Source organism: Gymnodraco acuticeps, unplaced genomic scaffold (assembly GCF_902827175.1).
Source record: "Gymnodraco acuticeps unplaced genomic scaffold, fGymAcu1.1, whole genome shotgun sequence".
NCBI lineage: Eukaryota > Metazoa > Chordata > Actinopteri > Perciformes > Bathydraconidae > Gymnodraco > Gymnodraco acuticeps.
In genome coordinates, this window is record NW_022989977.1 from 2,675,612 (window position 1) to 2,699,939 (window position 24,328).

Here is a 24,328-nt window from a genome sequence, read left to right on the forward strand (position 1 = left end):
GTTCGGCGCGCCTGCAGAGGCTGGTGCCGGTTTAGCCACTGGCTTTACATCTAGCTTGGTTGGCTTCACATTCAGGCTGACTTAGCAGCAAGAGATCTTGAATGAGTCTTGCATGAGTGGAACAAATTAAGTAAGTTCTGAAACATCAAAGCCTTAGGTCCAAGTTAGTGTCTAATAAATGTCTCGTATTCCTCAAGGGTTCGAATGCAAATTAAAGCAGTCGTCATCTTTCTTGCCTTCAAAATGGGAATTATGTAATAATAAGCTCATTGTTTGTACACGAAGCAAAATGAATATTTTGGCATCATTGACAGCCGAGACTTTATTTTGTTTCCACTGTATGGATCATTTATGCAAAAGCAAGAGAAACCTGATTCAATCAATCAATCAATCAATCAATCAATCAATCAATGTTTATTTATATAGCCCAATATCACAAATGTTACATTTGTCTCAGTGGACTTCACAGTTTGTACAGAATATCAGTATGACAAAACGACACCCTCTGTCCTTAGACCCTCACATCGTACAAGGAAAACTTCCAGAGAAAACCCACAGTTTAAAGGGAAAAATGGGAGAAACCTCAGGGAGAGCAACAGAGGAGGGATCCCTCTCCCAGGACGGACAGACGTGCAATAGATGCCGTGTGTAAATTGAAAAGATAATACATTTGCAACATAGGTAGTCCAAATGTTTGGAAATGCATGTGTGTATAATAGGAAGATGAATCCACGAGGATATCCATCCAGGACCTATGATCCAGGACCACAGCCACGACTCAAGATCCAGGGCTCGCGATGCAGGACACAGGACCGCAGGATCATCCATGACTCCGGATCCCGGCGTATATAGACACCAAAAATAAAGACATTTGGGGAAGCTGGTTGTGGTAGTTTTTCTGCCTTCGATCTTATACGTCCTTTCTTTTTAACACTGGTGTGTTTTGAATGTAAATGGAACTAATACATGTTTGATTCGGTTAAGGATAGGATGCTGTAGCTTGTTTGTTTTAATGTACCTTTGATCAGAAAGTCTAGATTTAAACATGAAAAAGCTGACCTAAACTGAAATCTTTTAGTTTCAGAACAGTTAACTGCCCTTTAGTCACTCGTTCCTGCTTTACTGTGACATTATATTTTTTGACACGTATTGCCATAGCCTTAATCCTTCAGTATTAGCACCATATACACATTTGATGTATTTAAGTTACTATGCATAGTCATACTTCATATTTCTTAGTCACATTGTCCCCACCCTTTGCTAATAAATAGGCAGTACTCAAATGGATGCATAGGCTTGTATTTCTTCACAAAAGCTACAAATCAATAAAGAGGCCGGCGGGGCTGAAGGAGGACTTCTCACCCACAGAGTCTGGAGTTTAGGTTGGAAGCTTTCTGTAGCACTGAAAGCAACACATTATGTTCTCCAAGATGTGTCTCTGCGGCTGTCCTTCAGAGGGAGAGCAACACGTTGCACTGGATGCTGTCTTCAGCAGCCAGTCACTCTTCATGACTTGTTTTGAGTTTCTTTTTTTGCCCACCTCTCAAACAGTAATGCATTGAAAGCAGATTAGCTTCCACTTCCCTCTCACACTTTGTCTATCAGATACCCTCATTACATTTTCTGCTGTTTCGGGTATCAACTGCACAGACTGTGCTTGGCGGACAGTGCGGCATGCGAGTGCGGTGACCCTGAGCAGACCGCTGTCCATATAATCACCATCTGCCCCTTATATAGACCACCCTCGGAAGCCGGCCTCTTCGACCTAGGACCAGAGATGCGGGCATGGCTACACGACACCGAGTTGGACCTCTAACGTTACACGAAAGAAGAAGAAGACTGTGCACAATGTAACGCGGTCTGTGTGTGGAATGTGGGAATGCCACTTATGGTCCCCTATAGCCCTCTCCACAGCGGCCTGCTTCATGCAGCGGTTAATTAGCACTCCTTCACTGGTGATTACTGCGCCTGACTGCAGTGACACGCGGCGGGCACCAGCTAGGAACCTCTGAGCCCCGCTTTAATATCCCTCCTAACTACCACAACAGAACATCAGAAAGGAAGAACATATGGCCTACAGCAAGATATAGATACAATTGTAATCACAGTTATTATGCAGAATTTTCTTATTAAGATATTTAATCTATATATTTTAAGAATTACAGGGTAACATCCAGGTTACACTCAAATCTGTCCACTAATTATTTAGGAAGTTTGACAAAAATCCTTTGATGTAAAAACGTATTCCTAAAGACAGAATAGAAGACAGTTTCATTTTAGAGGCTCTCAAAACCTGTGAAATTTATTTGTGATATGTCATATTTGTTTAGCAAAGAATTGTTCTAATCTATCCGTATTTAGAAGTAGAATTCTGGAGAATAGAACAAAGTTGTACCCTAAAATTCAATTCTGGACAACACTGTGAGTGTATTTGGTCCAGGCATTTGGCTGCTCTGTTGTATTTTAGAGAACTTAGGAAACTAATTGAATTGTCTGCTACATGCAGTGCTACTCCATTACATCAGCTCTCAGACTCTTTGATAAACACTTGAGCTCAGAAGCTAATGCTGCCAATTTCAGCTAGCTGGACATGACTGTAGTCCAGTGAATATCAATCCACATCAGGCTAAAAGGAAGCACTATAAAGCACTCTGATAAGTGTTTCCGCCAGACCAGGGCGTCCACCCCGAGAGCCGTCCCTTATAGATGATATCTCTTTACGTTAGTGATGGGAATTACGGCTCTTTTTAGTGAGCCGGATCATTTGGCTTGGCTCACTAATGGCGCATTTCCACTACAGCGCAGAGCCCCGTTTAAGAGGGCTGTGACGTCAGCGGCCCGCTTTTGGTTGCGTTTCCACTTGGCCTAGCACCGGCTAGCGGGTCCTAATTCACAATTTTTCTGGCCCCATGCAATCTGGGTTCTAGGGCCAGGAACAACCAGGCTGTGACATCACTCTCGACTGCTGATTGGTCAGAGAGAATCGTCGCATATATATATATATATATAGCGAAGCTTGCAGCATTTTTATAAACAGCATTTTTGTTAACAGAGGATCAACAAAAATGGCAAAGAAAAGCACACCGTGGTCCGCTGAGGAAGTTACAACGTTCCTACACTTTATTGCAGATGACAAGATCCAGCGGGAGCTCGACGGGACAACTCGCAATATGAAAGTATTTCAGGAGGTCTCTACACTGATGTGCGGAAGCGGTTACTCGAGGACTGTCTTGCAGTGTTACTATAGATCAGGGATCACCAACTACATTTGTCCAAGGGCCAAAATGTATCCAATAGACACTATCGCGGGCCAGCGATTTTTATATAGTCCAGAATTTTGAAGTTGTAGACCGGGTGGGGGGTATTGAGTGTTCTGTAATCAGTTACTAAATACTGAATACATGGCTCTGAAAGTAATCAGAATACAGTTACGTGTCTTAAACGTTGGAATCGGGTCTACTTTAACGTATTCAGATTACTTTTAGAATACTTTTGGAATACTTTCTTTTTCCATAACAGATGGGTATGTTTTGGTGAACAGGAGACACGTATTTTACTGTTTTAATGGCTTATCAAGAACTCAAACACAACATCTTGGTGTCATTCTGGACTAGGGTTGGGAACCGAAACTCGGTTCCAGATGAGAACCGATAAGAAAATGCCGGGTACCGGGTACCCGTACAAAATACACCTTTTCGGTTCTGCTTAACGGTTCCTAAACGCGGTAGACCCTGTATTCCAGCGGGTCCGTCTGTACCGCGGCGACTCGGTGGAATACAGGGCGGACCTGGAGAATCACAGAACGGCCGGTCGTCAGCGGGCCGTTGACGGCCGGCTCGGTACGCTGATGGCCGGCACCGCCCTTAATTTTTTTAAACGGCATCATGTAAGTTGCGCTGACAGGCGACAGAGGTCCACAGTTGCCCCGCAGCGAGGCTCCCCCCCGCCCTCCCGTAGACAGTTCACGAGATCAGTCACTTCATAACACCAAAGATGGGTCGCGGTAAACGCTCTGAAGTGAGGCTCCACTACACTAAAAAATAAAAAGACAATTGGGCACAGTGTTAATAGCTTGCCACAGGCATAGCTCAGTTAAAATAAAGCACAGCTATTGTGCAATACATTTGTATTGCATGTATATTTTTTATTTGTAACAATTTCAGTTAAAGCTGAAAAGAATAAAGATATTTTTGTTATCTAAACGTTTGACCTCTTTCTTTTACAATTTTGGAATCGAAACGGGGAATCGATAAGAACCGGAATTGATAAGCAGAACCGGAATCGGAATCGGAATCGATACATTTCAAACGATACCCATCCCTATTCTGGACAGCTCCCTCTCATCTGCACCCCACATAAAATACATCACCCAGACTGCATTCTTTGTACTGTCTTAAAACCTTTCCTTAGAATATGTTATGAATTGTAAGGTGTCCTTGGGTGCTTTGAAAGGCGCCCTTAAATAGAATGAATTATCATTATTATTTATTATCTGAAACGATGTTATAACTTTTAAAACTTTTTCCAGTCACTTGCCCCATGCATTCAGCAGCAGCAGGCCATTCACTTTGATTTGATCCCGTTATGAAATGTCATCATTTCGACAATAAAGAAATGCTACATTGTAGTGCCGTGAAAAGAGAGTCGGAGGCGGTGTATTAAGAATGGAGTTCCAATCTTTATTATCCATTACTTCAGAGAGGTTAACACATGCACTGCTCTGCCATGATGAGCTAGCAGGAATGGCAGCTAAAGCTACAGGTGTTCCCCACTAAAGGGTCCGTGTGGCAACACAATAAGCAAGGTGAATTATGTCCAATAACGTGTCACCACACAAAGCCCCCCCAGAATTCACACATAAACAAAATCAGCATGGCGGGGAGGAACGACACGCCGACCCCCACGACTCCTGAGCACGGGAGTCGGAAAAGTGACTCCCGCCTGTGCGGCCCCCGGAAGGGGAGGGACCGGGACAACAGGTCTTAAATCCGTGACAGGGGACGAGGCCGGGGGGCGGCCCCGTCGCGGAGGTCGAGCCAGCACCACAGGCTGGTCCAAGTCCAGGTGAGCAGCCTTCACCCGGTCCACCGAGACGTGCTCGGCCTTGCCACCCAGGTCGACCACCAGGTGCTTGTCCCCGTGCTCCAAGACCCGGAAAGGCCCATCATAAGGGGGCTGCAGGGGGCCTCTGTGCGCATCGTGCCGGATGAACACGTACTCCGCCGAGCGGAGCTCTGCGGGAACCTGGGACACCTGAGTACCGTGCTGAGTAGTAGGGATCGGAACAAAGGCCTCAGCGGCGTCACGCAGGAAAGCCCGCTGGGCCGACGCCGACCAGGGAGCCCATGCATTTGGGAGGAAATCCCCCGGAACTCTCAGCGGCTGACCGTAGACCATCTCCGCTGTAGAACACTGCAGATCTTCCTTAGGTGCGGTCCTCAGGCCCAGCATCACCCAGGGCAGCTTGTCGACCCAGTTACCGTCCGTAAGGCCGGCCTTGAGGGCCGCCTTCATGGAGCGATGAAAGCGCTCGCAGAGACCGTTAGCCTGAGGGTGGTAAGCGGTAGTCCTGTGCAGCTTAACCCCCAAACCGCCTGCCACAGCGTTCCAGAGCTCGGACGTGAACTGAGAGCCCCTGTCTGAGGAAATGTCTGACGGGGTGCCAAAACGACACACCCACGTTGCAATGAAGGCCCGGGCAACGTCTGCGGCTGATGTCGAAACGAGCGGAACCGCCTCCGGCCAACGGGTCGTCCTGTCCACCATGGTGAGGAGGTAGGAAAACCCCTGAGAGGAAGGCAACGGACCAACCAGGTCAATGTTGACGTGATCAAACCTCCTCTCAGGCACCAGGAAACGCTCCAACGGGGCCTTCGTGTGGCGGTGCACCTTAGCGCGTTGACAAGCCACGCACTCCCTGGCCCAAGTCCTCACGTCCCTTTTCAGTCCTTGCCAAACAAACTTCGCCGCTACCAAACGGACCGAAGGTTTAACGCCGGGGTGTGACAGGCCGTGCACAGCCTCGAACACAGGACGCCTCCAGCTGACAGGGACGACAGGCCGCGCCAGGCCCGTAGAGACGTCACACAGGAGAGTAATGCCCGCGTCGCCGAACACCACGTCCTCCAAGCGCAGCCCCGCGCTCTCCACCTTCAGGGCCTGGACGCCGGGATCTGTGACCTGGTCTGCCGCCATGCGAGTATAGTCCAGGCCCAACTGGACGGCACCGATGACGACCCTGGAGAGGCAATCAGCAACCAGGTTCGACTTGCCAGCCACGTGCTTAATGTCCGTAGTGAACTCCGATATGTAGGACAGCTGCCGCTGCTGACGTGCCGACCAAGGCTCCGCCACTTTTGACATGGCGAAGGTGAGCGGCTTGTGGTCGACAAACGCCGTAAATTCACGGCCTTCCAGCATGAAACGGAAGTGCCGCACGGCCAAATAAAGTCCGAGGAGCTCCCGGTCAAAGGCGCTGTATTTGCGTTCTCTAGGCGTCAGCTGGCGGCTGAAAAAGGCGAGCGGCTGCCAAGCGCCCTCCACCCACTGCTCGTGCACTGCGCCGACCGCGTAGTCTGACGCGTCCGTGGTGATGGAGATGGGAGCCATAGATGATGGGTGTGCCAGCAAAGCCGCCTGAGCCAACGCGGTCTTGACCTCAGCAAAAGCGCCGTCCGCCTCTGCTGTCCAGTCGATCTCCTGGACGGGGGTCTTGCCTTTCAATGCTTCATACAGCGGCCGCATGATGTGTGCGGCCCGGGCGATGAAACGGTGGTAGAAAGTCACCATCCCCAGAAACTCACGGAGCGACCGGGCTGTGAGCGGGCGAGGAAACGCCGCAACAGCCTCCACCTTCGCTGGCAGAGGTGTCGCACCGCCCTTGGTGACGCGGTGCCCCAGGAAATCGATGTCCGACACCCCGAACTGGCACTTTGCAGGATTGATGATTAATCCGTGTTCGTTGAGCCGTGTGAAAAGGGCTCGGAGGTGGGACAGGTGCTCCTGCACTGAAGCGCTGGCGACGAGTATGTCGTCGAGGTAAACAAACACAAACGGCAGGTCCCGCAGCACCGAATCCATCAGGCGCTGGAACGTCTGAGCGGCATTCTTGAGTCCAAAAGGCATCCGCAGGAACTCAAAAAGTCCAAAAGGCGTTATCACTGCTGTCTTGGGAACGTCCAGGGGGTGCATGGGCACCTGGTGGTATCCACGCACCAGGTCCACCTTGGAAAACACCCCCGTACCGGCCAGATGCGCCGAAAAGTCCTGAATGTGCGGCACCGGATAGCGGTCAGGCATAGTGGCGTCGTTGAGTCGGCGGTAATCCCCGCACGGGCGGAACCCGCCGTTCGATTTGGGAACGACGTGCAGGGGGGAAGCCCAAGGACTGTCGGAGCGGCGGACAATGCCCAGGCGCTCCATGGTTGCGAACTCCGCCCTCGCTACAGCCAGCTTAGAAGGGTTCAACCGCCGGGCCCTGGCGTAGACAGGAGGCCCCCCGGTAGTGACGTGGTGTTCCACGCCATGCTTAGTGGTAAGCGCAGAGAAGGTGGGTAGCGACAGGTCTGGAAACTCGGCCAACAGTCTGAGAAACGTGTCTGCACCTGACAGCGAGCCTGACAGCCCGTCGTACGCTGCGCTGCCAAGTGTGCACACGAGGGAAGAAAACGTTAAGGCATCAACCAAACGCCTATTCTTAACGTCCACTAAGAGTCCATGAGCACACAACAAATCCGCTCCGAGGAGGGGAAAAGAAATGTCCGCTGTCACAAAATCCCAGCTGAAACGCTGTCCTCCGATGCACAAACACATAGGCCTCACGCCGTACGTGCGAATGGGACTGCCGTTAGCCGCCGTCAATCGCGGTCCGTGCCCCCCACGGGCGACGTCTTCACTCGACGCTGGAACTACGCTCCGTTGAGCGCCCGTGTCACACAGAAACAGGCTCCCTGAAACGCTGTCGCTGACGAAGAGGAGCCTGCACGTGCCGCCGACGCTCAGAGCCACTACTGAGCGCCGGCCCCTCCGTTTCCCGGGGGTTTGTAGCTGCACGGAGCGATGCATCTCTTCGCCCTTGTCCCGAAACGTGCGTGGTAAACGCACTCTCCGGCGTCTCCACGCCGGCTAGCCACAGCCGTGTCCGGCCTCCGCCACGCTTTCTTGACTGCCGGTGGGCCGCTGAGCGTCGCGGCTAACGTCTCTGCCCCGGGCTGTTGCGTAGCCAGGAAAAAAACGATCCGCTTCCTCAGCCAAAGCACGGGGCTCCGTGACAGGCGTGTTGGCCAGCGCCGTCTGTACCCGGGGAGGCAAGTGACGCAGGAAAATCTCCGTGAATAAAATACGGGGATCTTCCCCCCCTAGCAGATTTAGCATTTTCTCCATTAGCTGGGATGGCTTGCTGTCTCCTAGGCCTTGAATGTCAAGTATCTGGCGGGCCCTCTCCTTAGCAGATAAGCTAAATGTCTTAAGGAGAAGGGCCTTAATCGCCTCATATTTGCCATGATGTGGGGGGGCTGCGATGAATCCCACCAACCTGGATGACGTGGAGCTCCCCAGCGCTGCTACCACATGGTAGTATTTTAGGTCCCCGTCACGGACCTGTCGGCAGGCGAAATGTGCCTCCACGTGTGCGAACCATGCCTCCGCGGTGTGCTCCCAGAATTCCGGCAGCTTTATGAAAACATCGCGCTCAGCCATGTTCGTTAATTTTCCGGAAACTTTCTCGGAAAAGTCAGGGTCACCAGTGTAGTGCCGTGAAAAGAGAGTCGGAGGCGGTGTATTAAGAATGGAGTTCCAATCTTTATTATCCATTACTTCAGAGAGGTTAACACATGCACTGCTCTGCCATGATGAGCTAGCAGGAATGGCAGCTAAAGCTACAGGTGTTCCCCACTAAAGGGTCCGTGTGGCAACACAATAAGCAAGGTGAATTATGTCCAATAACGTGTCACCACAACATAAACGTTATTTTGCACATTTTATCTAACCATCTCCGTTTCTAACTTTCAATATATTTTAAAAGAGATCTCTCTCTCATCTGCGTGCGGGGGCGGGGGCCTCACAGACGCGCTGCATCTCTCTCGGAGCGTCCACACAGCAGCGTGCGTTGACGCTTGGAGGTGGGCGTATCTGAAGCTTGGGGATTTTTTGCGAGCAACGCGACCAACAACCAATCACATGAATCTCCCGCCCCCGACATACAAAGCAATAGCAATGTTAAAACGAAGTAAACGGGATATAAAATCCCCAAACAGGCGAAAACCTACCAGTTTCACCCACTGTCTCTGCCACCTCCCTCCATGCCTGGTTCCTCCGGTTTGTATCCCGGTAGATCAACAGAGACTGATCATACAGCACCGGGTGATTCACTACCGCTATAATGAATTTTCCCTCCATTTTTTGGAATATGAGGAAATGACCTGCGTAGTCTCTCCCAGCATACACGCGGTTTGATTGGCTAGCGCTTGTACTGGCAGATTTGCATAAACGGGATTTCATTGGCTGACGCCTCCGTCGAGGCGTCAAAAGTTGAACATTGCTCAACTTTTGACGCCAGCTACGCCAGCAACGCTCCACGTCGCTTCCCACGATGCAGTTCGGCTAAAAGTGACGTCACCCCATTCAAAGTGAATGGGCAGAAGCGTTGGAAGCTTCAACGCACGCCGCTGTGTGGACGGGCCGTCTCTCGCTCACAGACATGCTGCAGCGCCGTGCAGTGTGCACACAGCTCTGCCGGTAATGAATATTACATTTTGTGAGGAAATGTTTCCACCAATAATTCCAATAAGTATTCCAAAATGTATTCACTTCAGGTTTACGAAAGTAACTGTCATCAGATTACTCGTTTTTCAAATGTAACGCCAGCTGAATACAGTTAGCCTACTTGATTTTTGTATTCTGATTACGTAACGCCGTTACATGTATTCCGTTACAACCCAACCCTGCTTCTAGGCTACTGTCCCGCAGCTCCTGCCTCTCTGTTGGACTCTGTCGCAGCAGGGCTACTGCTGTGATGCGGAGCGCACAAACCAGACTCTTCAGAACGAAGGATCACTTCTTCTTCAAGGCAGGAAAGGTTTCGCAGTACGCAGTCTACTGTCCCGCAGCTGCTGCCTCTCTGTTGGACTCCGGTACTGCACACAGTGGTTACTGCGAACGCAGTAACCACGCCGCAGTCACCCCCGTCGTGCGGGCCGGATGAGAATGTCTGGCGGGCCGGATGTGGCCCGCGGGCCGCCAGTTGGTGGTCACTGCTATAGATACTACCAAGTGAGCCAGTCCTAACGAGCGAGCCAGTCCTAACGAAGTGAGCCAGTCCTAACGAGCGAGGCCGTGTAGTGGAAACGCGCCATTAGAAGAAGAGCCGGCTCTTTTTACCACAGTTTCCCACGGAACCTCAGTTTCGCCGCTGCGAGTCTCCGACGCTCGCAGTTCACGCGCGTGCTCCACCGCTCATCGCGTCCAAATCGCGCACGTTCCGTGTTGTCCTGTGCCAGGCACCGTGGGTCCAAGATACGAAAATCAGAAAAGAGGCCGATGTCAGGGAAACGATCTTCAATACTCCAAAAAGAATCCCACCAGGCTCCTTTGCCCCTCCAACAGAGGGATGTGCTTGTCCTTTTTCCTTTTCATCATTTCAAGCGATAACAACTCTTTTTTTTTTGGACGCCCTCGGCTCGAGTTCAGTGCGTTCCGAGCTGAATAAGGCAAGATGCCCCCCTGGCGGAAACACTGACTCTGAAGTCTTCCACTGACTAGATTTTGTCTAAAGCCATGTCTAACTTTCCAAACCCAATTTACGCCTTGTCACATAAACAGTGGAACAACTGGAATATGAGTTTACGTCATTGCAAACCTCACTTGAGCACATCCTGTTTGTGAATGGGTGCCCGCCCTAACTGTACTTTCTGTACTTTGTTCAGAACAGTGAGGCCTTGTCAATCACTTGGTGTCACGCTTTAAGAGAACACACAACGTCACCAGTATATGATTGTCGTTAATTAAAGGTGGGGTAGGTCATTTTGGAGAAACCAGCTCAAGTGCGCTAGAATTTGAAAATACACAGCCGGAAAAAATCTGCCACTTCCTTACAGAGCCCTTCCTCCAACACACAAGAACGTGCACACGACCAATGAGGGCACGAGATAAGTTTGTGCACAGATGGAAGGCTGACAGGCAGGTAGGCCATCCAGTTATTTTAGCCGGGCCGGCTAAAATGATTGGTCATGCTTTTTACAGTACTAAGGCTTCCACATATGACGTTTTTTCATGGATTTTTTGTCAAAGCACTTCAGATATTCATTGCTATCGGGATGTTAAGAGCATTCCATGGAATATAACAAAAAGTGTATATCGAGCCGGTTTCTCAAACTTACCTACCCCACCTTTAAGGCATTAGGCGTTCACCAGGGGCGTTTTGTTCCTGTAAATGTTTAAATGTTGGTTGTTGGCTGACTTTGAACTTTGCACAGTGCAGTCTTTCCATGTTTAAACTGTGATTATGAGCACATTATTTTTAGAGCATCTCAAACAGAAGGTTGCTCTAATTCTGGCAACTAAGAGATTAGGTGGTGATTCTCTGTATACATTGCTACTGTAGTTATGCTTACACAGTTGTTCTTTCTCGGGTTCTTATATACTCAGAGACAGCAGTCTTGTATCTAAGGGGCATAAACAATAGTAATAATGGAGCCAAACCACTGTCAATGTGTTCTTTTTCTTATATATATTTTATGATGTTTTGCTTATTTTTATCAGATTATCCTTATTCAGTTTCAGTAGTCATTAGGTTCAAAGCTGCTGCAAAATGAGTTCAAGGCATATTTTGGCTTCATACACTCAAACAATAAAACCAAGGTCAAGTACGTTATCTGTAAGCAGATCTTGTTTTCCCCACCTTGTTTTGCCTTGAGCTCTCATGGAGAGAAAGGCAGGCTGTTGAGTTCACATGGATCAAGTTTGGATGTATCTGAGCCAGCAAGCAAGACAGGGAGGCCGCGAGAGGGATGTTAGACTTGGCACATTTTTGTGTGATGACTGGACAGCTTTCGGACTGGACCAGCTCGAGTGGCACGGCCCCGAGAGGGGCAGGCATGGAGTGGAATCTCTGACATCAGCTGTGTGTGCATTCAGATGGGTATTGTCTTACACATTACACACAGCCGCCCACAGCTGGTGGTCAAGCCTTCATCACGGCTGGAATGTGCGTGCTGTTCATTATCGTAATACTAATATAGCTGCTTTAAGGTATTTTCTGAAACATGTTTTGGTTTCCTTGTAAGGAGCCCTCTTGTTTTGCTATTTCTTGGTAGGCTTGACATTTCTTACAGTGTAGTCTGACTGTTGAAAAGATAATTAATGTCCTTATTTGGGAAGAAGATAACCATTCAGTGCTGCAGCTGCATCAGGGCTCATTGCTCCACTAAATACAAAACTTGGATTCAACAGTTAAGAAGCATTTTCTTAAGCTAATGGACTCGAAACGGCCAACTAGCTCCAATAATTCACACGTCAAACGAAGCTCTGTGGATGTTTTGTTTTGCTGCAGTTCAGTGGGTTGTATTGATTTCTCTCCAATGACCGGCTTACTAGTATATTTTCTTTTTGTCCAGAGAAATGCTCACACTGAGCTGTGACTGTATTGATTTAGAGATGTAAACCAATAGCAATTGAAAACGACAGCCCCCACCCTCAATGCTAGTCAAGCACATCTGCTCAGCTGAGTGGGAGAATTAGTGAGGCAGCAGTTTGTAAAAAGAACAGGAAGTCATATCTAGCAGTGCCAAGCTATCATATTCTTTACATCTTGTTTTGTTTGAGGTTAACTTTTGCTCTATGCCGGTCAACATACAGTATAGTGAATGTTTATAAATAAATGTATTTTAACGTTGAATAGAGGCACAGCATTGACTCGCTAACACACACAGGGAGGCTGTGGGTAGTGTGCTGGACTTCCAAACCGGGAGTAGCAAGTTCGAGTCCCACTGCAGTCAAGACACTTCACCCCAAATTGTTCCTGTGGGGATTGTCCACAGTACTGAATGTATGTAAGTCGCTTTGGATAACAGCGTCTAAACAAAATGACATGTAATGTAACACAAACCCCTCTCTCTGCAGTTGCCTTGTATAAGCCCCAGGGGGTATTTACAATGCAATGCTTATTGTGTGCTTTATGCAAGCCTTTGAGAATGAATCTGCCTACATCACACTGTTCTGTATGATTCATCCAGTTGCCCTTGAAGACAACTGATGTTGCAGAAAATTACAGAATTGGCTAAGATATTTTCTGCCTTTTCTTCACAGGCAGAGCAATTGCTCTTGGCCATAAAAGGTATATTTATTATGTCTTTTTTGTGGACGTCAGTAAAGACAGCATAGCCTTTCCCTATAGAATTAGATGACGCTATACCAAGCAAGGATTTTGCATTTCTGTGCTCTGTTGTGCATTTTCTTGTCCAAGGCTGTAGGGTCCACTGATTCTTTTTTATAACAAGCCCTTTTGCATTATATATCAAGAGGGACTGGTGCAGTGCATCCTATATAGCAGGGCCTTTGTACTTATCCGTTCAGCTGAGAGAAACGTTGGGAAGAACTGGGTAAAGGGCTTGGTTTCCCTTAATTCCTCAGCCAGTGATCAGCCTTCTTCCCAGCTGTAACTCTTGATGTTATGTAATGAGTCAGTGTAGGCTGCCTGGGCTCAGTCAGTAACCAGATTACAAAAAGGCGGCTGAAGGACAGCCATTTTACCACACCTTTGTTTTTCTTCCTCTTCTGCATTTCTGCAGTAGTAGGTTGTTAACTCTGATTAATTGTTCACAGCAAACCGAGCCCTATGTGAAAAGCTTTGTCTTGCTGAAAAAGCAAATTTAAAAAGGAAGAATTTGCTTAGCTCACCCCTGTAATTTTGTATGCATGTGACTGTGGTTTTAAAGTCAATAAGCTACGCCTATCATAGATACTTTAAGAATTCAGACTGACCGCTCCGATACTTCAGACTGATTGAGACAGAAGTGCATCAATCATGTGGAGATTTGAGTCACTCTAAATTCCCCTCATTAGCTTGCATTAAACCCAGCTGGTACTGGTACTTTGCTGTCGACATTTCTTGATCTGATAACGATATCTGGTCTGATGGTTCTTATTTTTTAGAAGCCCGCAGCATAAACAAATAGCTTTATCTGTATAGGGAATCTCTAAGACCTATTTTTCAATGATTTGTGACCAAGATACTAAACAGGACCATGTTCAGTTTAAAAGTCAATCTCCTCAGTAGGGATGCAAATAACAATTGATTTTATTGTCGATTAATCTGTTTGATAATTCTCTACATAAATAACTTAGTCATCCTCAGATGTATTGTATTGGCAGCAACTCAAAGATGTTGAGTTTACTGTCATATAACAGAGTGAAGAAACCAGACAATATTGATATTTCGAAAGCTGGAATCAGACAATTTTGACTTTACTTTTCGTAACAAATTACTTGCCAAATAGCTCTCAGTTAATGTATTAGTTGACAACTGATCAATTAATCTTTGCAGCTGTACTTGTCAGTGCACTGAAGTAGGGCTGCATACCGGTTCCCGGTATTACTGAAATACCGGTTACTGGCAGCTACGGTATACCGTACCGAAATCAGATCCGGTTTTCGATCAATATATTTTTTTAATAAAGTGAGGCGTAATATCCTTAAACCCGCACCCAAACCGCCAGCCAACCAGATCTCGCGTCTTGCAACGGCTTCGGTGATTGGCTTGATTGCCAAGCAACGCCCTTCACCTTCCACCCGAACTTCTGAGCCTTTCAGTTAGCTTTAGTTTTTTCATTAGCTCGATGTCTGTACGAAAATCTAAAGTGTGGCTGCATATGACTGCCAGTCTGAATGGTGGGGTCCGTAATAGGGATGAGAACGATTAATCGAATATTCGAAATTATTCAGGTATTCGAATAATTATTCATGTATTCGAATATGAGTTATGATTATTTTTAATAATTATTATTATTATTTTTTTTTTTGGGAGGGATGCCTAAGTTGATTACATATTATCAAATTGAATAATTCAATGTATACGACAATGCCATAGCTAAATGTGTTAGTTGACGTCTAAAGGTGTGTTTTGCTCCGCTCACCGGTCCCTCACAGCGGGCAGAGCTCTCTCTCTCGCGTCCGGTTATACTTCACTCGTGTTTATGTCCAAATCCATCAGATCTAGCTAGTTCTAGCCAATGATATATGCTGCTGCCCCTCCCTACACGCAGATCACGCAGACTCAAACCTCATCTTAGGCCCAAATGTGGCGCAAATGCGCTCTGCAGCTGTTGCGAGGTTCCGGCGCTAACAGTTCATGAGCGTGCTCCCCCGCCCCCTGTCAACACTCGCGACACATGAGTGGCCAGCCTAAACAACAATAAGCGCTGCTTGGCAACCGTGTGTGGCGGCAAAGTACATAGACATTTTGACTGGAGAGATTTAGTTTTGCCGGTATTCAACATATTTTACCAGTCATAGTCCGGTAATTATTTACACTCCAAGAAGAGTCCTACAGACATGGCGTCAAAAAGGAGTAATGTGTGGAAATATTTCGACCAGGTTAGTGAGTGCGGTGTAGAGGTCAAACTATGCCAAATTAAACGTATGCTATACCTTGCTATACCCGTAACCTCCGTTCCAGCTGAGAGGGTGTTCTCTACAGCTGGGCTGATTGTGAATCGCCTCCGCACATGAAAGCTGTAGGCCTATAGCTGTCAAACTGTGATCACCAGTTCAATACATTTTACAAATTCGACTTGGTTTCTACACTTATTTGAACATGTATGTATTTATTTCCAAAAATTATTGAAAACAAATAATTCAAATATATATATTTTTTTTTACCCCAATTTTTTTTATTATAGGATATGTACATTTGCTTTCAAATTCCCATCCATAGTCCGTAACCACTGCAAGAAGTTCATTTCTGGGAAAGGCGGCAACACATCCAACCTCTCAAAACATTTGCTACTGTCACATACAATCAGAGTACAGGAATGTACAGTCTTCAAGCCCGTGTTGTCAAGCGTGTTTTTCATTGTTTGTTCAGTACTAAAAGGTCAAATTAATTTTAATATTAATTTGACATGTTAACTATATCATAAAGCGCTTCATGGGAGTAATTGCGTGATGATTCAATTTTTCCCTTATGCAACATGAAAGTATCACGATATGTATCGGTCGAGTATCGGTATCATTCAGTGGTATCAGTATCGGTATCATAAAAAAGTCAACGATATGCATCCCTACACTGAAGTAAACAACACTTTTTTCTGAATTAACCTTATTTGGCACATCTGTACGGCAATTTATAGTAACTTATTGGTCGACATATACACTGCTGAAACAGATCTGCAATAAGCTAATATTTTGGATTCATCGTCTTAATTGTCGCTGCCAGTGCTGTCCAAAGGTTTTGATTTCCCTCCCACCATCACAGGAGTGGTGACAGAGCCCTGTGGGGCAACGCTTATCAGTCACTCCACCAGCCACATTGCTCTCCCCTGTTTGCTTACCTTATGCCCTTTATCTCATTACTCATATGGTATTGTGAGGCTTACGGGGTGTGTTACTCTCGCTGAGATCACAGGAAAGGTTTTTGTGATTGAACTAAAATAGAACTGACACATGTATAGATGTAGTCATACATCACGTCCGGACCATTAAAGGGAAACAGAACAACTCAGTCGGCCTCATTTGGTAATCTCACCACAACTGCTTCTGAGGGTGAAATAAATGTCAGACTGGTGGTCATTGTTAAGTATCTATTTAGAGGTAGTCTACTCCGCTTCTTCCTCTCTTAATTGTAATAGCTTCTCTAATGGGACCTATAGTGAAACAGAATATTACGTATCATGCTGCATCTACACAGTGATGCATGACAAAGCATTTCGAGCACAACACATTTGCACATTGTAGGCGAAAGGCAGTCTTTCTGCCTTTGTGTGTGTGTTACAACGTTTTTAATCGTTTGTTTCTCTCCTTGTGTTTCTTATCTTGGTTGCTGTGAACATTGGGTAATGGCCCTCACCCCTGGCTGATAACAACACATTGAACAAACACTGCTTAATCCTATCTAGCCTTTTTAACAACAAAGACAATGACAACAAGCAGGGCAATAAATGCAGGTTAGGGTGATCACATGGAAATTGCAACAAACGTCAAACAATTAAAAGTGAAGAGTTATACCATGCTTAATAAAGCATCAATAGAAAATATAATCGTAAATATAAATATTAATAGTGTTAGTGTAGCAATGACAGCAGAGTAAATTGCCTATATGTTTATTTCTTTTAGCTTTTATATAACATGATTTTGTTTTTGTTCAAATGAAAATTGGACATGTGGGCTGTGATTCAGAACTAGGCTAGCTTTTTTTGCAAGTCACATCTAAAAATGTCTTGTTGGTGTTTTACTGCTTGGTTACATAGCTGTATCCGCTGTTCCAGCATTCAGCATGGGAGATTCTTACACATCTCTTTTTCTCAACAACCTGTCTTGGGGAATTATTTGCCATTTTAGCTTAGTCTAGGGCTGTATGGAAAGTCTCTTTAAACACATTTGAAACCTCTATTAAGGTTTCACGAATGAAGCTTTGAATTTGAAAAATTGCAGCAAACAGAAGAGCAACGTTTATGTAATATTTAGAAAAATAAGAATATCTTTATGTCCCTTTGTGTTGACCAAGTTAAGGTCATTACATGTGTACATACAATTCTTAGGGTTAGGGGTTATGGTTAAAAGGGTTAGGGTTAAAAGGTGGACAAATGAATTGTCACAATGATAGACCATTGTTGCTTTTTCTGTCTGGCTAGATACTTATGTTTGTTGAATTTCCTTGGAAAATGATGATGTCTCTAAACTCGAAGTAGTTCTTCTTTGATCAGTCAACAGCAGCTGTTTCTCCAGTTATGAACATAGGTCACATCTCTAATCTGAAGACATGCAGTCCACAAGAAGACTGTGAACATGTCTTCTTCATAAATGATCTGAGGGCTAGCAAAACAAACTTGTGTTCCCAGTCCCGGCGGTACATTGACCCTCTCAGCCCACCGTGGGGCTGACACAGTGGGCAGCGGTGACCTCTCTGTCTCTCTCAGTGATCCAGGCCATTCTCCCAGCCTCAGCTCAGCACCCACGTGTTGTCAGCAGCTCCTGTTACGTAAGCCCTCCTGCCAGACAAAAGCTCAGCCATCCTAGACACAAATCACTGACTGCCCCATGTTGGCAGCAGCACTGTAAACGTTAGCCAGTGATCCACATAGCATCTTTCTTGTATTGATTTTTGTATATGGATAAATAAAGAAGTCCGATTTTGATGGCATTGAAAAACACTTTATAATGTGTTTTTTTTATCTCCATGTCGCTTTGCTATTCAAATACCTTGACATGTGAGGTGAACATTGGCTCTATTGTAATTTCCCTAAAAGCAATCTACAAACTCTTTTCGTCTGCTCTATTGAAGCAATGTTTCACGTTATCGTTGTCTTGAGGAAGGTCCTTGTAACCTAAACGTTGACTCTTTTTAAATAAACAGATGCAGAGGTGATATGTGTGTACAGGAATTTCATCTTTTTCCTTGGAATGTGGATTCTAGTCCACAGCATATTTACCCACCAACACATATATCTTTCATTTGAGGAACCTGTAGCCTCCCACATCTTCACTATTGTCATAATAGCTGCTTTCACACCAAGTACTTTGCCGTACTTAGTTCCCAGCACTTAGTTCCCCCATGGAACTAAAGAGCAGATCGCGTTCACACCGGAATAAGTCTCTGAGGGAAGATTACGCAAATGAAGCCGCTGACGTCACTTCTTCTTCTTCTGCTTTGGGTTTACTGGCAGGCCGCCGCAAACAACTTCACGGCGTATACTGCCACCCGAAGTCCCCGGAGTTTGGGACTGTAACTCCGAGTAAATCGCTAGAACGCTGACACCTCCTCATCACTCCACCGCTCCCATGTTTTTTTTTTGTGTCGCCATAAGTTATTCTCTCTCCGTTGGTGCGCAGGGCTAATGCTAATGCTAATAATGCTAATGCCAGCAATACAAAAACCCACAAAACACAAAACCTTTCCAAGTTTTACGTGGCGTGGTTCGCAATTCGCCCAGCCAATCAGAAATTGGAACTTTTTTCTCCCCCGGAAAGTACCTGTTCTCAAGCAGGGACTGAAAAGGGGGGGAAAGTTCTCATGAACTAAGTTCTCTTTTTGGTGTGAACGCAAAATCCCAGGAACTATCGGAACTAAAAGGGAAAAGTACTCCGGCGTGAAAGCGCCTAATATTTCATGCGATATTACACAGTATTAAGGACTGTACATTATTACACTTTTAGCACATTGTAGGAAGTAACCATAGCACGTAGCGACAACTTTCCAACCTTATTCTCCCTGTGCGTACAGATATTAGATTTTATGGTGTCACAATAGAGGTATTATGGGGCACAATCTGTCCATTTCTCAAAAAACAAGTCATTGTTTGTGTTTTTGAAGGAGAGCTATGTGACATTATATCAAACGCATCAGAGTGGGTTCACAGGAATGGCTGATGTTACAGGCCCACAGTGACAACAGCCTTTTGTTAGTCTGTGTTGGTACTTTCTGTCCACTTCCCTTCACTTCCATTGCCCTTAAACAGAGCCTTGTGTTGTCAGTGCCAGGATTTGTAGTCAATAGACCAAATAAAAGAATAATCAGGAAAAAAAATCATATTTATGGATGGCTTCACTTAGAACCCCGAGTTCCAGGCAGAGGCTGGATTTAGCTAAAGCCTTTGGACGAATGAACATGAATACTGAGAATAATTTCTCTCCCAATATAATTAGTTAATCATTCTTGATCCTGAAATGCTATTTTCATTAACACTTTTGGCTCTCAACAATACAAAAACAAGATAACTGAGGTATTGTGCCAATTTTTCATTTTGCAATGATTCTCTCTGGTTAGTTTTGTGTTTTAAATCCACCACACCTTTCTCTTTCCTGTGGTGCACTGTGGCCCTGGTTGGTATTTCAGGCACAGCCCCTCAGTGTGGGAGGATCTCCGTGCTAGCTCTAGGTTCGCTTAGAAATGTTGCTTTTTTGCTGCATTTAACTTCTAAATGTACAACATGTTCTTTCAAAATGGATGATATATTCAAAGGAAACTCAGGCCCCTCATTCATTTAAATAAGACTGAGAGTCTCTCGTAAAAGATAATAATTAAAAAGGCCAGTTCCCAAAGTTGACCCTCGCATTGGTTTTTACAACAACACAGTGAACCACATACAAACCCAGAGCAGTGCCCAATACAAGTCAAACAAAAGCCCCTATTGGTTTAACTTCGTTATTTAAAAAAGTGTTTGTCCATGAACAAATTGGACTTATAGGACTGGTTCATATAACATCTTCCATACCTAATCCAAAGTATTTTTTTGTTTTGTTTTTTATGCAGTCAGTGCTTTTATCTGTCAGAACACGGCCTAACCCATGCCTCAATGTTATACTGTCTGAGTTATGTCTTTAACAGTCTTTTTGTTTTAATGGTTGAATGGCCCCCTCTTTAAGTAGTTCTGTATGTGATCAGTAGACCTGATTATCGCATAATTGACAGGAATGTAAGAAGACTCTGCAGAGGAGGCTGCTGAATGCCTGACTTTTCAGAGAATACTAGAAATACTCCGCTGGCTGAGAAAGGCCTTTTGTACTAACGTATGTTCCTCCCCTGCGTGCTAGTGTGGCTTTTACTGTTATAATGATTGAGGAACTGGGGGAGGTAGGCAGAGCACAAAGCAAGACAAGGATGGAGAGGTGTAAGAAGAGTCAACTCGTGACTCATCAGACGCAGTGGAGCGGCTTCACTGAGTCAGAGATGAAGCAGGAACACTGGGTGGTGGATGAGCCATGGGACGGATGGGAATAGATGACTGTAGGTAGATTTACAAAAATAAAAAACAGGCAAAAATTGGATCAGGCAGTTATGCACTTCAAAGCAGCATAAAGACTGGATAGCTTTCTGATTGTTCACAGCAATTTTGTCATTAAAACATCAAGAAAACATTGTCTGTGTTTCTGAGCTGACTACATGTTGGATGTATTTAAACCCCTTTATTGGTTTGTAAAATGCTGCCCCGTCATATTCTTCTCTAAAACTAATACTCATGGTTGATAACAGTGCTCACATTTCCATTTGGTGTTGTAGCCCTAACATGAAAGGTGTTATTTGCCTTTTGACCTGCACGTACCAGTAAAGAATATTATATACACCTACTAGATGTTGAATTGCTGTGAAAAGGATGATAGCACAGCAAAGTGCTAAGGAAGTACAAAGAGAACACACTTTGAATGTGCTTCAAAGCACTGCTGAGAAAGTGTATGCTCACTCAGAATAATTTTACTGGTAAAATACAGGCTTTTAGTTTTAGCTTGGCACCAAAAGTACGTCTTTTAGCCAGAGCTACTTTGATGCACGGCTTTTGTCTGGACGTGCATCGATTGCCCTTTAAATCCTTTGTGTCAACGGCCCATTGATGCTGACTCTTTTTTCCCCTCAGTCTTGATAATGTTTCTGTATTGATTTCACTGTCCAATTGATGCTGGTCTTTAGGATCTGCCGTTGAAATCTGAAGAGTAAAATCATCTAATTGATTTCAAAGGAGCCTCACTGAAGGAGTTCTGTTTCCTCACATTGACTTTAACATTTATTTGACATTGAGATCTAATTACTTGAAATATCCATGGTTATATTCCTTTATCCAACTAACATTCCCTAAATTGGCAAATATTAGCATTTTACATCAGATTATGATTTGATTATCTCCGATTGACTGTGAAACCGACTTCATCATGGCTGTTAGCTGAATTCTGCACTTGCTTTCTCATTACATTACATTACATTGCATTTAGCTGACGCTTTTATCCAAAGCGACTTACAATAAGTGCGTTCGACAAACAAAATACAAACTTGAAGAAAACAGAATCATATAAGTACATCAGGCTTCATAGAGCTAAAACATTTCAAGTGCTACTAAACTGGCTTTAGATAAGCCAGTCCTTTATTAGTATATAAGTGCTTTGTTAATAATTCTATCGCTCGAAGTGGAGTCGAAAGAGATGAGTTTTCAGTCTGCGCCGGAAGGTGTGTAAGCTATCTGCTGTCCTGATTTCAATGGGGAGCTCATTCCACCATCTTGGAGCCAGGATAGCAAACCCACTTGTTTTTGCTGATGGGAACTTGGGTCCCCTTCGCAGCGAGGGTGCAGCGAGCTGTTTGGTTGATGCAGAGCGGAGTGCACGTGCCGGGGTGTACGGTTTAACCATGTCCTGGATGTAGGAAGGGCCAGATCCATTCGCAGCATGGTACGGAAGTACCATTGTCTTGAAGTAGATTCTAGCAGTTACTGGAAGCCAGTGAAGGGAGCGGAAGAGCGGAGTGGTGTGGGAGAATTTAGGAAGGTTGAAGACCAGACGAGCCGCTGCATTCTGGATGAGCTGCAGAGGTCGGATGGCACATGCAGGTAGACCAGCCAGGAGGGAGTTGCAGTAGTCTAGGCGTGAGATGACGAGAGTCTGGACCAGAAGTTCTGTCGCTTTCTGTGTCAGCTGGGGACGTATCTTCCTGATGTTGTAAAGCGTGTATCTGCAGCAACGGGTTGTAGCAGCGATGTTTGCAGTGAAAGGACAGGTTGTTATCTAGGGTCACACCCAGATTCCTTGCAGTCTGAGTCGGGGAAACAACAGAGGTGCCGATGTTGATTGTTAGGTCAAGAGTGGGACAATCTTTTCCCGGAAGGAAAAGCAGTTCAGTCTTGTCAAGGTTGAGCTTGAGGTGGTGAGCAGACATCCACTGAGAGATGTCAGCTAGACAAGCAGAGATGCGTGCGACGACCTGGGTCTCTGAGCGGGGAAAGGACAGAATTCATTGGGTGTCGTCAGCGTAGCAGTGGTATGAAAAACCATGCGGGCTAATGACAGATCCGAGCGAGTTTGTGTACAAGGAGAAGAGGAGGGGACCAAGAACAGAGCCCTGAGGGACCCCTGTAGTTAATTGACAAAGGTCGGACTCCGACCCTCTCCAAGTAACCCTGTAGGTGCGGTCTTTGAGGTATGAGGTGATGAGGGAAAGTGGAGAGCCTGAAACTCCAAGTTCTAGGAGAGTGCGAAGGAGGATCTGATGATTCACCGTGTCGAATGCAGCAGACAGGTCCAAAAGGATGATGCACATGGTTAAAGTGCTTCTGCTCAGACCCTTCATGACCTGTTTCTCTGGCAGAATGAAACTCTTGTCTGTTTACATACAACAGTTCATATCTGAAGACTGCAATCATGCACTTTGGTCTCGAGTATACATTTGAAAGAAAATAAACGAGTTGAGGCAATGTTTTGCCTCAACTAGTATTGTGACAGATTTTCTGAATTTATAACAGCTAATTATAAAAGGTAGTGTTCACAAAAACAGGATAATGACGGAAAGCGCACAGTAATGTCTCCCACATGACAGATATCGCGCGCCTGACAGCAGCTACCCCGCATGTGTAGTTTGACTTTTAATATGTTTCAATCATAGACTGTATATATAAGGGTTTCAATGCAAATCCAAGCAAACCGTTTGTGAGACCTGTTCACATTGTGTGCCACAGCTGTTGACTTGGATGACTGAAAAGGTGTCAAGTTCAAAAGTAACCAGGTCACAACATGCTTGCATTTGAACATTTATATCAGTGTGTCTGTCATTCACTGTTGCATCTCTTTCATCCATTTCAAACTCACTCCTGATGAGTTAATACCTGCAGGTTATTTAAATGTAATCTCATTTCTCTTCACAGGTGTGGCAGATTGAATAGCACACGGCAGAGGAGTGCCTCACCCCTCCCCCTGCTGCCCCGTCAGGAAGAGCAGAGTCCGTGTTTGTTTATTTTTTTTTCTGCTTTGATACAACCCGCAACCTGGTGAATTCATGATCACATGACCGTGGATATGGACGCAGTCCTATCCGACTTTGTCCGTTCCACTGGAGCTGAACCAGGATTGGCCAGAGATCTGCTCGAGGGTAAGAATTTAATTATTCAAAAACAAAATATCACTGGTCTTAAGACAAAGAACATCTGGAAAAGTTTTTTAAAATGTCCTCAAGGCTGTACTGAATGTCATTGTTTTACATTCTAAGAGGCTTTCTTAATGTATTTTATGATGTCCTTACCCTTAACAATAGGCGAGGGGGGTTTAGTTATTTTGGTTATATAAATGTAATTTATGGTGTTAGATGGATGATAAGCAGCTGCAGTGAATTATGTTTTTTGATACATTTGACTTTTGAAATTAT

General features: G+C 45.5%; 1 protein-coding gene across 1 annotated transcript in view; it reads left to right on the top strand.

The window, feature by feature from the left end:
• Nucleotides 1–24,328, top strand: part of otud7b (OTU deubiquitinase 7B) — a 50,169-nt gene that overhangs the window by 7,845 nt on the left and 17,996 nt on the right. Inside the window, 1 exon segment of the mRNA XM_034211372.1 lies at nucleotides 23,832–24,055. Coding sequence (XP_034067263.1) covers nucleotides 23,971–24,055 — 85 coding nt within the window. The 5' untranslated portion in view covers nucleotides 23,832–23,970.